At 34.4% G+C, this 18,442-nt stretch overlaps 1 protein-coding gene across 1 annotated transcript in view; it reads left to right on the forward strand.

Annotated features, from left to right (window-relative positions):
- EYS (eyes shut homolog) overlaps positions 1–18,442 on the forward strand; it is a 703,292-nt gene that overhangs the window by 561,587 nt on the left and 123,263 nt on the right. The window contains exon 37 of the mRNA XM_030944777.1: positions 5,912–6,065. Within this exon, the coding sequence (XP_030800637.1) occupies positions 5,912–6,065 (154 nt within the window). The remainder of the gene's footprint in view (positions 1–5,911; positions 6,066–18,442) is intronic.

The following is an 18,442-nucleotide window of genomic DNA, read 5'->3' on the forward strand; positions in this document are numbered from 1 at the left end:
TACATCAGCTGGCATTTCCTCTTCAACAGCAAAATGAGTCATTAAAATGCAGCAGAAGCCTTTTGGTATTCTAATGCATACTGCATTATAAAATTTGAACCATTGTTCCTTGTGTTCCTCTGGAAAGTTCTTTAATTTATGACTCATTGAGCAAAACTTAACTTACAAGAGAAAATGCTGCATCCTGACGAGAAAGAACACAGTAAGCGTATGACTTTGAGTTGTACAGCATATGACTTTACTGTAAGTTTTACAGCTTTAAAATACAAATGTTGAAGAAGTTTTGAGCAACTTATAGAGAAGCAACTTCTCTGTAGTTGGATTGAGTCTCGCTTTTTGTAATTGTGATCTTGGTTCCAAATTCTTGATTTATAGAACTATCTTAGGTTCTGCAGTTTTGCCATATTTTGAAGTACTTACTGTGATTTCACACTTCAGAGAATTCTTTTGTGATCCCCAGAGAGTATTCATGCAGACTTGGATGTATGCCTGTTAATACTACATAAAAAAGTTGCTTCTTGCCTGCATATTTCATTCCTCAATATATAGCATAAACTTCTGAGACAGAAGTACACTTTTCACTAGTCAGCAAGAAAAAATAGTCTTCTCTGCCAGTTGAGTATTTCATTATATATTTTATCTTGCAATTTCTTGCAAATGGAAAACATGGAAAGTGAGGTGATTTCTTCCCAAGAAGAGCTAGAAAAATATGATTATTTGATAGATTTAGTCCAAAAAGACAAAATCATTTGGAGCATTTTCAGTTCACTGCAACTTCCACTTCAGTGTGGATCAGGATTAGTGGTACGAGTTCAGTTCTCACCCTAAAATTGAGTTGGGGTAGCTCTAGGAACTCAGGATAATTTTTGTATATTTTCTCAGAGTTAAAACTCACCTTTTCTTCACAGGTTCTCAGTACCATGTCATACTTGCATTTTCATTCCCTGTGTTACCCCTAAAATGGAATTTTGACTGATTTGAAATATTCCCCTCTTTTAATGACCAGTAGGGCTTCTATTAAGGTTAGTTTTCTGTTAAGCTAAATAAATAGATAAGTAAATAAGGAAAACTTTGGATCTCTGCCTGGCTGTGGAACACAGACACAGAAAGTAATGGATGACTTATCAGAATTCTACAAGAATTCTGACAAATTCTGACAAGTCATCCATTACTTTCAGTGTCTTATTATCAGAATTCTTTTAGAATTCTGATACTGTGTTAAACATTAGATAGATCTTTGCTTTTCATTTCCACTTTAACGATCTCTGTCCCTCCTTCTATAACACCAATTACTTTTCCTTGTTTTTACTCTTTCTTTTTTTTGTTCTGTGTCTCCCTGGTAATTAGATTACTTTCCAAATATTACAAATGTTTCTTATAATAGTTCAGATCAATATTCTTCTTTGGTTTTACGTGAATGTAAAATAAAAAATTATATAAATGTGTAAATAAAAATCTTTCCAATGTTTTATGAATGGACTCCATGTGCGTATACAGATAATTGAGAATTTTTTAATTATTTCTGTACACTCTTCCGTCAAATTAATGTCCTATGTGAGTTCCCTCACATGCTTTCTCTGTATTTTCTTCATCCCCATTTTTTCTCCCTGCTCTGTCTTTCATTTTCACTTCTAACTACTGCAAAAGAGAAGCTGCTGCTGTCAGCTCTTCTGCTTTTAATAGTAATACAACTCCTGCCTTTACTCTACTTTTTTGAAGCTGTGTGACCATCAAACATCCAAGGAAGGAATCATCAGCAGAAAGCCAATTGAGGCTATTGCACTCACTAGGTACAAGAACCCCACACTTCTAAGGGTTAATGTTCCCAACATTTTCAGATTCTGTTAATTTATGCATGTTAGCAACGGTTTAATAATTATGGCTACAATTAGCTTCACACATTCATAAAGAAAAAACCTTTCTATTTGTCAAAATAACTTTTTAAAATAGAAAAATCATTACAGTGATCTACTTCTTTCAGATGTAGTTTACTAGCAAATTGTTACACATTTCTGATTAGTTTTTTTTAAATTAATTCAACTTCAGATTACACATTTTACAAACACACCTGTTTTTACCAGGTGGTGGTGAGGTTACGTCTGTTTTTCTGGCAGATAATTAGTAGACATTTAATTACAGGGAGAAGTCTCAGACAAGATACTACTGATACATAAATGAATTTGAGTCAGAAAGTGTGCATAAGAAGACTATTTAAGTCAAAATCATAAGGATAATATAAAAGGATTGAAACTTGCATCTGTCTTTACCTTGTACATTAGCCAGTGAAGAACAAAAAAGATCTGTGCCTTCTTCACTTTTCCATGTCAACATGCCTTTAAATAAAAAGAACAGAACACTGAAATATCAATGCATTATTTTAATACCTTTTAGCAGTTAGTGCAATTATATATATGCAAATATATATAAGACAAATAAAATAAATATAGAGAATACAGCAAATAAGCTTGCTTATAGGCTAACCAATAGGCAGAAGATGAGAACCATTACATGTGCTAGGAATGTCACTTTAGTGAATCATACCATACCGTTGTTTAAAAAAATCTTATTTGATGCCTTTATTAGCAAGAATTTTATCAATGTTTAGTTGAAATTAACAAGTACTAAGGACTTGTAGAGGCTTTCAAAAATAGGTTTTCTGTTAAAAAAAAAGGGGAAAGAGGTAGGATGTCATAGAAGTCTATGTGTGATTTATAGAAAATTCCTATACATAGATCTGTCTGATTCCAAACAAAAATGCATTTACATTCTTAATAATGACATTTTCCCTAATTATTTCAGTATGTATTCAAGAAATACATACATTAAAGAGTGTTAACAGTAAATGGACTAAAACTCTCTGGAATTTTTGCTGTTATGTTATGTTTAAATTGTTGATAGAATGTGACAATTACCATTTGAGAAGATTTATTTGTTGACTACAGAATGCATTCATAAAATTTCTATTCTATTCCTTAATTATTTTATTTCTTAGCATGATTAAATTTCATCAAGACATCAAAGCAAATTGTGATATTTAGCCACAAAGCAAAATAAATTGCTAGGGATCATAAAAACCTGATACAGTTGTAAAGTTTTACTTCATCATTTTCACTTTTAAGAGAGTCAGCAAAATGCAGCTCACAATCCCTTCAAGGGTAGATTGTTTAGCTTCTGCTATGTATGGTAGCCTATAACTTCTGACAATTGGATTTCAGATATCACAGCCCATGTTTATAGCATTCCTTAAGGACAACAGCTCCCTTTTCATAAGCTGGGCTCATAAATTATTTCCTTTTTTCTCAGAAGCTCTGTTCCCCAGATCTTCCCATATTGTCCTTACCCTTAAGAAACTAAATAGAGGCCATTCAGACATTTCAGTTGTAGCCTTTTTGTCTCTTACTTCAGCTGGCATTTTCATGTAGAGCATTTCACAGTATCCTTCCTGTGTCAAAATATATTTTCTTTCTTAATAAAGCTAATCCCATATTTTAATGGGTCTTCAAATCTGTCTTTTAGATAAGCAATCATTTAAGCTCAATGGCCATTTGCTTGTTGACATACTGATGTACAAAAATAACCTTCCAGCTCACAGTTTCCTGTGAAAGGATGATTGCTGAGATTCTTTTGCTGGAACCCTCACATAATCTCTACTAAGGTCAAGATGATTTACCCCTAATATCCAACAAGGTTTTTAACTCAGATATTTCCTGATCTCTGTCACTTCCCAGAACCTGTCTGGTTTGCTTATGACTCAAGCTTTTCCTATGAAGGTAACTTCCATCATATGCACTAGGTAGTATATGCTCTTTCACATTGCCAGAACAAAATTCTCTGACTCCTCATGTTCACTGCAGAAAGATTTAAAGGACTGTCCTTTCAAAGAATTTCATACCACCTAGCAAATAATGTGAAGAATGCCGTTAGTCACCGGTAAGTGTGATTTAAAAGTGCTCCCTAGACTGAAGTTCAAGCAGCAACACTCACTGAAGTTTCAAGAAGTAATGCTGCCTTTGAGAGAGCTGTCCCAGATTTTTTACTTTACTGGTAATAATGAGGACTTTTTTCCAAGCTTTTACTAGAGGGCAATGTGAATAGACAGACAGAGTGACCAGGAAAAGGAAAACAAGCTGTTTATCTGTAACTTCACTTTTTCAAGACATGTTATATACATGCACATATACATCCACTTCATTCTCTCTTAATCAATGTGACTTACAGATCTACTTACTGGTAGAAACTGGAAATGCCAGGAATGGCATGTGCAGGGAGGGGAGAAGACTAGGAAACAAGTAGTACAATATATGCATATATCAGTTATATGATGGTTAAAAACAGTGCAATAGTGCAAGATATTTTTAAAGAGAATTATCGGGCTATTGAAGAAGGAAATTGTAAAAGCCAAAGGCATGAAGTCCAGTCAAATTAAAATAGCTTTGCAGTTAATTAGGTATTCAGAATACAAAATATGTCTAAGCATAAAAGACTTCAGTAGGTCATCAGGATTTGTAACAGACTGAAGAAATGCAATGTTGACTAGAAAGCTGCTCTCAAGGAAGGAGTTTACATTGTGAACTGTTTCTGCTAGGAACTATACTAAAGGAAATGATCAGGCAGTTGCAAGCACTGTTGTTGTCTCTCTGAGCTCAAAGATCATTTTTTGCTTTTTGTTTTGTCCTCCAAAATAAAGTTCTTTTTTTTTTTTTTTACAAATTATTATGTTTTTTAAGTGCCAATAATGCCCTTATGCGTTTTATCTTTCTGAATAAAAATAATAAAGGATGTTCTGACCTGTGGCTCCCCTGCAGCATGGGAGCTCCTAATCAGCAGCTGAAACCCTACCCTGATCCCAGCCCTTCTGACCCACTCTGGGGGACTCCTGCTCATGATTTATGGGCAGAGTCACTCGAGGCTCACACACCCAAACCCAGGCACTCCACAGATGAGAGTTCCCCAAATGCTAGCGTGATATTTCTCCCTGTCTAACACCCATGCCAGCACCCAAGGGTCTCCTATTCAGAGGCAGTGGTACATCAAAAAATACATGCAGTATTTTCAGTTTCCTGACCCAGTTAGTGAGTCTTTTTTTCTTCAGTTAAACATAGTAAAATACAGTGAAATAAACAGATTAACATTTTAACTATTTGTCTTAAAGGTGAATAAAAATTGTAAACAGATTCCAAAAATTGGAACTGTCATACCTTTTATAAAAAGTAAATACAGTTAAATTCAAAGGGCAAATTCACCCAATAGCATTTGAAACTGTAGGTGTCAGTCCTTTTTTTTTAGAAGAGCCTTGTATCATTCATCACTTAAGTATTTTGCTGTAATTTTTACAATGTATAATACACTATTTAGTGCAAGTGAACTTAAGCATATTGTTCATTCTTATTTTTAAGAGTTCAAGTAACAGTATGTTTGATGTTTTGTAAATAATTTTTCTTCTCCTCAAGTCTGAAATACATCATTAATTGGGAAAGGTGAATTTTTCATAATCTTTAAATCTATTATAAGAGCTGTCCTCTTATAATTTTTGTTTTCTATAATTTATTTGAAAAGCTGAATGAATGTGAATATTTTTATTGTCACCTTCGTTGCCTTAATGATACTGCTGGATATAGAGAGAAGTTCAGTTAATGTAAGATGTCTGTAAGATCGATGCCACTCCGATAGTATTAAGTAAATTCTGTCTTTTAGTTATTTTCTTTTACTTTTAACTGTCATCAGCTAAATACAGATATTTACAGTCTGATTTTTTTCCTCACAGTCACTCAGGAAGAGTCCTGTGTATGGGCAGAAGGGTCCCCAAGGTGACATAGCATCATGTCTGATGATGGTGTTCCAGTTGTGCGATTTATTTGTGCAAGGTCCTACACTTTCAAAAGTGTGACTGTCTCCATTTTTGTTTTCAAAGCTGGTGAAAGAAATTTTGGAGAGCAGTTTCTTCACTTGTATCTTGTGGAGGGAAGACCAACAGTTCGATTAGGCTGTGGAAACTCTCAGAACATTCTGACTGTATCCCTGAACCAATCTGTCAGCAAGGGTATGCTCGTCCCTATTACAGTAAGGTAAGAACTGGGTTACACTAAAAGAGTTTTAGTCATCTATATTGAGCAATGAAATGTAATTTCATTCTTTTTTTGGACAATAAAAGGGCAAGTCAAATTGGAAAGCAAATTTGGAAACCTTTTTTATAAAGTTGAAAATATAATTCAATTTCAATTCTCCTTGATTGAAAATACATTTTAGTTCACACAGATTACTTCAGTCCTTTGGAGAACTTATGAATCATTCAAAATCTTCAAAGTTCAGATACATTTACAGATACAGATTATTTCAGTTTTAGAACTGAAACAGTTTAAACATAATTTTTGAAATTACAAACGGGGGTCTCATATTTATGCTTATTAATTAACACATTGAATAAATTATATTTTTCATCACATTTTAGTGCTAAATATAAGACTAATATATTGCTTAAGATAAATTAAAAATGGGCATGCTAACAACATCTTACATTACAGGGTGTACTTGGTGATTTTAAAAGCCCTATCCAAACAAATACAATTATAAAATTGTCATATCTACATTTGCCACTGTACTATCAGGGTTATACAAGAGGCTAATCACTGCTGTCATTTTTCATCTTGTACAAATGATAGTTCTCAAAATGGTTCATTTATAATTTTGAGATGAATATTGATATCATGCTTTGGTAATGAATTAACTCTTTTCCAGTCATGGAATTTCATGTGTGCAAGCTAGGTAAGAAGTAAAACAGAAATAATATAGGGGTTTTTGTTATATTTACACTAGTAAGGTTAAATAATGGTAAAGTATTCAATCTTTACTTCAGAAATGTTTAGAAATCATTCTGACCCATATAAAATATCATATTACTGTGATTAAGATAATATTTTTTACATTATTTAAGTATTATTAAGTATTAATTGCTTCACCCAAACTGTAAACATTTGTGCAGTGAGAGAATGTAATGCACAAATTATGAAATTAAAGGAAGCCTTAGCTAGGACTATTTTTGCTGTTAGAGGATGGTATGTGAAGGAGACTGCTGCGAAAGTTACCATGAAACATGCATGTTAGGCTTCTCAAAATTGCCTTTTACTATCAAAAAATAAAAATCAAAGCAAAATCTGAATGTTTTTGTGTTTTTCTTCTGAGCTGTTTCTCTGTGATGTAAATGTCGATCAATTCTGAAATGACAGAGGTTTGTTGTTCTCATTATATAGAGTAGATTGATAAGGGGAGAAGAAAATGTTCAGCATATCAGCCTATTTTCTTAGATTGTATGCTTAACCCATCTGCTTTACCACTTCTTTTAGAAACAAATTTGTTAGAATATAAATCCTTTTTTCAATATACAGAAAGCTAATAGGAGCTGCCATTTAAGAAACTGTTTCATTTCTATCTTCTATTTCTTTTCATCCACAGGTCTCTACATTACTTTTTTTCTACATTTAAAACAAGGATTTTTTCCTTTTATGCTTTGTATTAACATCTAGTATTAATGGAACAAAGTCACATAGCATACATTCAAATCTTATTAGCTGGCAGTGTATTTATTTTAGGATTTTTGTACAGATTGTAAAAGCACATAAAATTTACAGAGAAAAGCATATCACTTCCCCTCCTTTTCATCTAGCAGATATTTTTTTCACTCCGAAAATACTCGATAGAGTTATACAGCTCAATACAAATAAACTATTCTAAGTTTGGTTTTTAATCCCAGAGTCTTCTCTTGTATGAGCCATTGGTCAGATAATTGTCTGCACTGCATCAGCTGTGGTAGCGTTGTCTTTGCTTCATACATTTAAGCCATTAAAATGCCATACAGATTTCAAAGCCTAATAATATTGTAGCTACAAATGCAGCTAAATGAAAATTTAAAAATTTATTCAAGGTATGAAGTTCAAGTTCACACTGAAAATTTTATTTCCTTCTTTTTCTACCTTAATATTAACACCTCTGTATTTATGGCCTCATTCTTCTTGTTGTTACACTAAAAAATACTATCAGTTCAATTTACACATTTCCTTTGTTTACTAGAATTTTATACTGCTATCTTTGAAGCAGTGGCATCCTAAATAACTTGCAAGGTGTGATTGTAGACTGTGACTAGTAGGGATTTACATGAATTTGAGTTTATGGGCTTGGCCTTCAAAATGACTTGAGATTATTCTTGTGAGTCCTTCTAAAATGTAGAGAGAGCAGTATATCCTTCACCAAGCAGCAATAAAATTGTAATCCTTCAGCAGTCATCCTTAACCTCTGTCAAAGGAAAAAGCAAACTTGACAAGAGAGTTGTACCCTCCCAAGCTCTTGAATCATAAGATATAAAATATGAATCCATGACAAACTGTTGATTTGTGTTCTCAGAGGCTGCTGGAGATAGATAATTCTATCTGTATGCTTTACCTGCAAAATTGTGTGGGGTTTTTTCCCTATAGTGCAGGAAAAGAGTCAAAGAGTAGAATAAATGATCATTTTTTGTTACTGTTTCAAAGCTCTCCAACAGGGCAACAAAACATTTGCTACATTTGATTTTGAATTAGTTTGGAAGATCACATTTAACAGTTATTCTGGTTTTGGATGCAACTACGACTGCAGTGGTTAAACACCACAACTAACACATCCAATATCTATAGAAACAGATTTTCTCCTCTTCAAACTTATTCTTTTTAATCCACATGTGCAAGAAACTAATACATTCCCATAGTTTAGAGCTACTGCTTTCTTTTAACTGTATGATTAGTTTCCTTAGATATGGCCATTTTCTCAAACCTGATGAAGATTAAATGAGTTTTAAATGTTCAGTCATTGTCTTTATGATACTTGTGAAATGGCAGCTTTATAGAAGAAAGTCAATAAAGCTCTGATTGCTTACTTTTTTTGCCTTGTCTAAAGAAAATAGAAACCTGTTTCAATGCAGTTTCATTTGTGTTTCTATTTCTGTTTATTTTAGGATGATTTGATTACTGGTTTGAAAACGTGCATTCATTTGAGTGTAATTTTTTATGATTTCATGATTGAGAATGTATTGTTTTTTTCAGTTAAAGCTTTGAGCACATACTTGAAATGTAGTTTGGATTGGTTTTATGGATTTGTTCTTTAAAGTTATTCAAAGAACATTAATCCAAACACATTTCATTCCATGAGTAGGTTTTGAAATGCATTTGCCTGATGTAAAATTTGCTCTACTTTGTGGTTAAAGTGATATTACTGTCATGGGGGCAAATGATGTTTTTTCAATTCAGTGGTTGAAAAAAGGTAAATTTAACAAAGAGATTGAAATACTCAAGTCATCAGGATTTTGATTTATCTAGATAGTAAGGTGGACTGTCACTTTTAGATTATGAGTACTGATGTTTTTTAGACATCTTAGATTCCTGTCTCTAAATGATATTTTTGTCTGTTCTGCACAGTGATGTGATACAGCGGGTCCTTTTCCATTTAGGAGATTCCAAGCAAGCATTAATTAAAATCTTCCCTGTATGTGACAACATCACTCTTCAATCTTATGTACCTGCAGAACTTTCAGAATTTTACCCTGGAATTTACTGAACATAGTACCCATCCCCACAGAGCTATATAATGTTATTATGTACATTTACATTTCAAATATCTTCCAAGTGAACATATTGAAAGCAGTTGTTTCCAGTTTTCTGTCACACTTTAATCAGTAGTATGGATGTGAGCATTTACTCATGGCTGAGAAGGGCACCTTTAGCTGTCCTTAAAAGGATTTATTTGTTAAATACATTATCCAGTTAATTTGGCCAACTATCACCTAGACCATGCAGTGGTACAGAAGCTGCTGAAGTTTATTATTTGGTCTTCCAGCTTCAAAAGCAGATGGCACATTCTGAACTGCGAAAGTCCTCAGCATGTTTTTGTACCTCCACATGGAAACTTTGGCAAGGTGTAATGTACTAAGTACTAGTTACATTGATTATATTATCAGTGTCCGTGATTTTTCCTACGCTTCTACTTCCTCCCCTTCCACAGAGAAAGAAAATCGTTGCTTGAACTATTCTACAAAGCTTTTCATGCATGTGAATTCTGAAAATGTGTTTCTAAAAAAATATGTAAATCACAATCCATATGATATGTTGTCTCATTTTCAGTCATGGTGTCCATCTATTTCATTTCATTTCATTATTTCAGAGATATATAGGTTTTCATATTAGTGCATATTTTTATTGTTATTTACAGGTGTTGAGTATCCTGCGTAGTGTGAAAGTATTACTTAAAATTACATTAAATCAATAAACCAAAAAACCCTGAACTCAGTTATCTGATGTCTTGCTATTGCTTCCAACATTACCAGTTACCTAGAAATATAGGATTTTTTTTGATGATTTGGAAACGTCTGAGCAGCAGGTTTTGTATCTCAGCAAGTACATAGTGTAGCCTAGGTTTCATACATGCCATACTGATTTCCAACATAATTAATTATGTGATGAATGGAAATGGAAAGGTGATTTGGTAAATGACAACTACGTGCAATATCTCTGTCATCACACCTCATCTTTTAAAATTATTTGAAGATTAACAGTGAAAGCAGTCTGGGATAGATTTAAGAATTTTTATTTTATTAATTTATAAAATTGTTAAGGAAAAAACATTCAGATGTGGTTTTAAAAAGGGATATTTTACACAGCCTATATCTTAATTTCGTATTTTAAGTCAGCATGTAGATGAATTGTACCCATGTTGTGTTGCATAGAACTGGAAATGCTAGAGGATATTAATTGTATTTAATCAATTTTGAAGAAAAATTTTTATTACTTCTAGAAGGATGTATATACAACTGCATGAATTTATGTTTACTGCATCTTCTATAGCAATTCAAAATTTAATAAAATCAGCATATTTGCCACTATAAAGTAGGAATGCTTTTGCCCTGTACACCTATGTATTGCTTGTTCTCTGAAAGCCTTAATCCCAGCTTTATTAATCGAGCTGTTAGAGTTTTACACAAGTAATCACTACAACTATTTAGCCTTAAAAATAGTCCCGTAAGAGATGCATTAAATCAAGCTAATGAATACAAATCTTGTATATGTAATTAAAATTTAAAACAAAAATTTGGAACATTGGAATCAGCTAGTTAAATCATGCCACATGGCATGTTATCTGGAATAAGAAAATGGATTCTCATAAAGAATATAGAAAAGGTTACCTTTTGTGTTCGTTTCAATTTCAGCTTTTGTGTATGAACAGAACATTCAGTGTGTTTAGAAACATAAGCCACTTTCTGAAACTTTTCCTTCATTCATCAGCAGTATGCAATATTTCATCAGTGGTCTGTCAAAGCCAACAAACCAACTGCTATAGCTGTTCAAGCTCATTAGCTGCTGACTTGAAGAACAGATGTTTGACTTCCTGTACCCTTCATGCTCTGGCTTTATGCTAGATTTTCTTGCATTAACTGCCCTTAGAGGAATGACCCAAGAACACAGAAGGACAAAGTGATTCTTTAGGCTGGAAAGGCCCTCTGGAGGTCCTTCCAACATTCTTGCTCAAGCTGGCTGTCCTGGTTTTAGCAGGGGTAGAGTTTTCTTCTCAGTACCTGGCATAGTGCTGTGTTTTGCATTCAGTATGAGGGTTAGGTTAGTAACACATTAATGCTATGGTTGCTGCTAAATCATGTTTATAATAAGTCAAGGTCTTGTTTTTTCATCTCACACTGTGTCTGTAAGGAGGTACACAAAAAAATCCTGAACTGGTTTTGGATGGTTTATTGCAAAGTGGTTCACCACAGACCAGTTCTCATTATATGATGTCATAATATTTTCATCTTCCAATTCATAGTGTGTCATTTATCTCAGATGAAAAGGCTATGTCACAAAATAAGAGATATCTGCTGTGTTTTCTTATGGACAAATTACAGAGTTGCATTAAATGTCATTTGAGCTCCAACAAAACCTGTATTCCAAAAGCTAAAACTACTGACCAAAACCAATGTATTAAAGAAGGTTTGAGGTTCTTTTGCTAGGTGTGAGTCTTCTTCAGTCTTTTTCAAAGCTGTTCATATCTATATAAATGTTAGAGTGTGAACTGTATTAGCAGTTCAATAATACGGAGTAGCATCAGGCATCCAGAGCTCCATACTGAACTGAGCTCTGAGTCACAGCTGGAGTGCTATGACCTACCTGGAACCAAAGAAGCAACAAGGAAAAACAATGTATGTTTACCATATTTCAAAGAGAAAGCTTTGAAAAAATATGAGGCTGTTGATTACTTACATTATTTAAGAAAAATGCTGATGAGTCGTATTTACTCCATCTAACCTCACCTACTTTCAAGTGGGGTATTAATCTAAAGGAGTTTGTATAAGTACATGGATTTATGGCAAAATTTAAAAATTAATGCAGTACTCAGACACTTATTGCTCACTTGCAATTTTTGACACTCAGCTGAAAACTGACAGTTTGTCTTTGGGTTACCTCCCTGAGTGGTCAGTGTTAAATGGTAAACAAGCTGAAAAAGTAGAAAAATTGGTTTGCAAAATACTCTTTATTTGTTTCTCACAATCTTTTATCCCATTGATAAACCCTTTTTTCTGTTACAATTACTGCAGCTTCAAACCTACGTAAAACTCAGGATTTTGTTATTGTTACATCTTAATGATAAAATAAATATATTTCATAAATGTCTCTAGTATCAGAGAAAATAATACTGGAAAGTATTATTTGGAAAGTCCTGTTAGCAAGGCACACCCTCCAATCTGTTGAACACAGAATTTGAAAAATTAAATTTTGTTGGAAATCTTATGTATTTAAATGTTATGCTAAATCAAGCATTCTGTTAAATTAAATTCTGTTTGGGGCAAATGCTGACTTTAGCATAGATGCATCAAATAGATGCTCCAATCATGAACTTAAAATTGACATTTGAATTGCTGTTTACATTTCAATAGCCTGAAAAAAATAAGAAAGCATAATTTAATCTCTATTCCTGAAAGTATCTACCAGAATTTAAACTTTTTAATTGATAGAATAAGAGATGCTAGAGATGACTATATTTCCTATAGGAAAAAGGATAGCTTTAATTTTTAACCATATTACCTGTTTTAAGAATGTAACATATTTCATTTTAATTACCAATGTTGCTAAAGGGTATTTGTATTTATTAGTGAGCTCAATTTAGCATAATAAAGCAAAATCAAGCAGCACAGAAAAAATGCACTAACCTTGACAGTATTTTATTTTGGATTGTGTTTACCATTGTAGGATGAATTAATTCATCCTAAAAGATGCTGATGGGCATAACTGGCTCACAGCTATGCAGACTAATCAATCATTCATTCACCACACAGACTTGAATATTTAACTTTCCAATAATTTGCAAGAAATATAAAAAAAAGTTTTATGATGGAGAGCAAAACAATTTCATACTTCTGAGGAAAATTCTGTCGTGTCAGTGGTCATTTTGACATGAGTCCAACTTTATATTTTATGTACTGACTGTCCCAGTGAGAGTGCCTATAGAGACTAGTGGTAGAATGGAAAGGATTTTTGATCTCTCCTGTGTTTAAGGTGCATTCCTGCCCAACTATTATATTGTTCTCCCGCCATTCTCTCTCTCTAATGTGGAGGACCAGACTTGAAAATAATAATGAAGGTTGATAGTATTGGGTTGGAGCAATGTTTTTATTATGTCCATTTTTTCCTAGGATAAGCCAAACACTTCAGTCGTACCCCTCATACTTGTCCTCTGAATTTCATTGATTCCAGTGTTTGATTTTTAAAAAGTCCACTTGAACCAAGTGGTTCAAGACATTATATTTACTTTGTATTTTTTCCTACAGAAGTGGTAAAATGAAAAGAACTTATGAGGAATTCTTAAAAACCTTGTCATATCAATTTTAACATTTTTAAACACAACCAGATGTTTAATGACCATGGTAATCTCCAATGTATGTTGATTATTTCATTGTTAAGCATATTACAGATATGTTGGTAATTAGATATGTGAATAGATTGTTAGGTTTTCATGCTATAACTTTCAAAAGCATGACTAAAGTGTTGTATAATTCAGAAAATTCTAAAACCTCACTGTTTATCAGACCCTTTTATCAAACATGACAAAATAATAGCTAGTGTAATTTTCAGAATAACCAGAAAAATTCATTTTCCAAAGGAAGTTGTAAGATTAATAATCACATTAAAGAAACAGTTTCAATGTGCTGTTGACAATTGCAGTAATTATTTATTACTTTCTTAGTGAGTGATGCTGTTAACAGCAGTTATTTATCTATGAGATTTTACTGAATCTTTATGCCATAATTTATCCGGACTTCTAAAGACGGTGAGTTGTGAATTCACCAGAATTGAAGTATACCTTATAAAGCATAATGAATTTCTTCATCTTGTACTTTTAGATTTGGCTATGTGTTATAATTTTAAAATCCCAATATCCAAAGAATCTCTGAGTTTCTGCAAGAAAAATAGGAAGAATAAAGTTCTAATAGTCTGTATAACCCAATTCCCATTTTCTGGATACATCTGCTTTGAAAATTATATTATTTGCCCTTCGGTATTGTTGCAGATAAATCACATGTAAGAGATTTTTTATTATACCATGAAAATTCTAAACTGCATTTAACCTAAACTTCCAAAATTTGCTAAGCTCTTTAGAACCCTCCCTTTCTGTATTAAATGAGACACTGCTTTAATGGTGCAGACTGGTACACAGTCTTGTTTTTTCTGTGTTGAATAAGCATTGCATTCCAGGTACTGCTGATGTGATTGCTTACTCACTGTGGTTTCTCTACATTGACAGTGATCTCATATGATTCACTTTTCCATCTTCTTGTGTCTGAGTCAGGCTGGGTGAAAAAGCAAAGATTTCAAAATATTTGGCTACTCCCACTGCTCCAGGGAGGAAGTGGGATGCATGGCCCTTCTGATCTGCTTGGAAGGAATAACAGTTGTTTCGCATACAGGCTAGAATGAGGGGATTTCAGCACTGCTGAAGGGCCACTGGGCATTATGCATGAAACAGTGCAGATATCATTGACATGAAGGAAAAAAAAGGAGTCACTGGATTACAGAAGGAATAACAGAATAATAAAATTCAAGGTAATAGAATACATTGTTAAATATTTTTATCATTTCAATATTTCATTTTTTAATCTCTAATGTATATAAATTCCCTAAAATTCATCATCTATGTCTGGTCACCCAATGATTTACACAGAGGACTTTTCAGACAGCAGTTTACTTTCTGTTGGTTTGGCACAGCACATGGAACAATAGCATTAGAGTCAAATATCTTATGAAGGTGCTGTGTTGTCTTCTTCCTAAGCGAGATGGTAGTTTACACTGTTGTATTTGAGAGTTCTGAAGAGCTGAACAACAAAATAAAACTGTGAAGAGCAAGCAGTTTTTTAATTTTCTTCCTCCAACCTGTTGTTCTGTATGTGGAAGATCAATACAGAAATAAAATTGGTTCAGTGTGCTTGTAACAATTGGCAATTCTCTCAGGTTTGCCTTAGCTGAGAGCAATAGGAAGTACTATTTGCTCTGTAGGTATTGAAAATCAGTAGAAAATAAAAACCAGTAGTCAGCCAGCCTGTGTATGAATGTCCAAAAAAGCAGTGGTAGAGGGAAGGGCAAGAAAATGTATCTATCTCTCAACAAGGCAGTTTGGCTCCCTTTGATTCATCCCCTGAGCACCAATAAGCACAGAGGAGTCAGAAGGCAGAGCTCCACAAACAACGAAACAGGCAGTGAAGTTGTGCAGTCCAGCCTGCTGTGGGATTATGCTGAATTTTCTCCTGTTTGCTGAGAAGACAGCAGTTCTTCTTGGTCTAGGTGACCAGCTCCTAGCTCAGCAGCAAATTTTCAATATGCTTTCAAAAGTTTGCTTAATCTTAGCTTGTTGCTTAGTTCACACAACTCTAAAGTGGGAATACTATTTACCTATCTCCAAAACATATTTAAAAGACTAAATTTTCTGGGGCAAAGAATTTTTAAAATGTGACATTGAACTTCTGATACATGATCTGTATTTTTCACTATACTCAGTCCATCTCTGTGACCAGAAATTTTCACAAGACATCAGGTGTCCTGGGGATTGCTGTTTCATATAGTTCATTGGATAACCTTTTTCATGGGGGCTTAGGGAAAGAAGAAATAGAGATAGTTATTATTTAATTGTAATAGCTATAATTTATTTTTTCTAAATTCTTGCTTTCTAAATAAATTTCAGGTAGATTTTTAATATATAGTTTTCACATAGGCAGAGAAGAAAGAACAAAACAGGACATCAGACAGCTCTTTGTTTAAAGAATAGCTGGTTTAGGCCTAGTTCTGCATACCAGCAGTAACAAAATTTGGTGCTGGAAATTGAGTCACTTGATTAAAGAGAATATTCAGTAAAATTCACACACACATTCATTAAATAGTCCTCCTCAATAGTTGTGAAAGAGAGAGAGGAAAAAAGAGAGAGATGTCAACCTCATCTTTCTGAGAGAGGGATAGAAACATCCACTGCATCTTTCTGAGAGTCTGCAAGAAGCTCATTTGCGGAACACATCATAGGAAGGAAATTATTTCTCTTCCTTTAAATGAAGTGTCCCAATTCCATAAGGAATTTATATTTTGGTATCAATAATTCAAGTGGGAGAAGTTTTTTCATTTATCTCTCCACCACTTTGATTGCCACTATCTTTAGTTCGTTCTTTGAAGTACACATTAACCTGGCTTTTTCTTGGACTGTAAAGTGTCTGGGAAACTTTCTTCTCTGCTTGCTCACCATTTTGTACCCCTTACCTCCTGTCCCTTGCTCTTTACCTTTGTTGATCTATTTTCTGTGGAGTTAGTGATGCTGCTGTTACATCTGTGATCAGCTTCATCCAAAGATGCTTTGTCATTTTTTGACCATTACTTGATTATTTAATATTTTAGCAAAGTGCTACAGAGGTTGTAGAAAGGAGATGCACAGAGTGTAGGTGCCCAGGCAGTGCCAGTGGGGGCTGCAGGAGGTGGGTATTTCCTGAAAGAACTGGGACCCACAGAGATCCCACACTGGACGAGGGGGAAGGTGTGAGAGGCAAGGAGCAGCAGAAAGGAGCTCTTATAGACTGAGCTGTACTTCCCATCATCCTTCTGCCCTGTTTGTGTGGAGGAGATACAGAAGTTGGGAATGGAGCTAAGTTGAGCCTGGAAAAAAGGGGGTTAGGGAGCAGGGGGTTAATTTTTCTCTTTGTTTCTTACCATCCAAACCTATTTAATGGCCAATAAATTAAATAAATTTTCCCCCTGTGAGTCCTGTGATGATAATTGGTAAGTGATCTCCCTGTCTTTATCTTGGCCCAAGAATTTTGTCATCGTGCTTCCCCACACCCTCTGTCATGTTGAGAGGGCGGGGAGAGAGAGCAGCTGGGTGAGCAGCTGGCAGCTGATTGAGGTCAACTCACCCACAGAAGGAACAGGGAAGTGATACTGAACATTATTTTCCTGCATTCCTTCCATGTGTAATCGTGCAGGCAAAATTTTGTAACAGATACATGACGTCTTCTGTTAATTTGAATTATAAGTAGTGCTGTCTTGTGTTGGATAAGGCTGTATTCTGTTGTTCAACACAATGTAAATATGAGTATATTGGAGAATTCTTGCAGTCACATGGTGAGTGTTAGCATACAGTGAACATAGAAGAGTAATTATTGTCTCACACTGCTGGTGCTATGGCCTTTCCAGCGGTGTGAAAAATATCTGCTGCATTAGAGAGTATTTCCAGATAAAGTAACTGTCTCACAGATTATCTGTGCTTTGATATAAAATAGCAAAACATTATGTAATGCCAAGTCTGCTTTTGAGCTTACACTTAAAATGAACTATATTAAATGGACATGTCACTGTTAGAGGTTTGGAGTACATTAAAAAAAATTATTCTTCCAGTTGTGGACTGCCTTTTCTGGAGGCTTTGCTCAAGTGCAGTATCACATGTTTGCTGTACATTTCCCTGTTTGGGCAAATGGTGTTTATATCACACCAGCTCTCACCTGTGCCTTGGGATATGTGTCTCTCTGGCTTTTCTTCTGCAGCTTCCATGCAATTTGCAGCACTGCTCTGCTGTTTGTAGCAATGGTGGATGTGACTTCTACTGCACTGAGGGGTTTTAGTGAGAACGCCGGGAGCTAGGGATCTATGCATTGTCACAGAAATTGTTTCATCCCCCCTACGGTTCACATTGCCTTGTCAAAGCTGCCAGCACCTAGCAGACCAATAGTAATGAAAGATGTGAATGTGAGAGCTACAGTGCAGCATGCTGTGTTGCTACTAAATTACTCAGCAGCCGTTCAAAACACCTTCAGAAAATGCATTTTCTCTTGATTTGAATACATTTTATGTAAATCTGACATGTGGTTTGGCCCCTGGGTTTTGTTCCCAACACTGTCAGAAACAATCTTCTA

The sequence above is a fragment of the Camarhynchus parvulus genome, chromosome 3 (genome assembly GCF_901933205.1).
Source record: "Camarhynchus parvulus chromosome 3, STF_HiC, whole genome shotgun sequence".
Classification (NCBI taxonomy): Eukaryota; Metazoa; Chordata; class Aves; order Passeriformes; family Thraupidae; genus Camarhynchus; species Camarhynchus parvulus.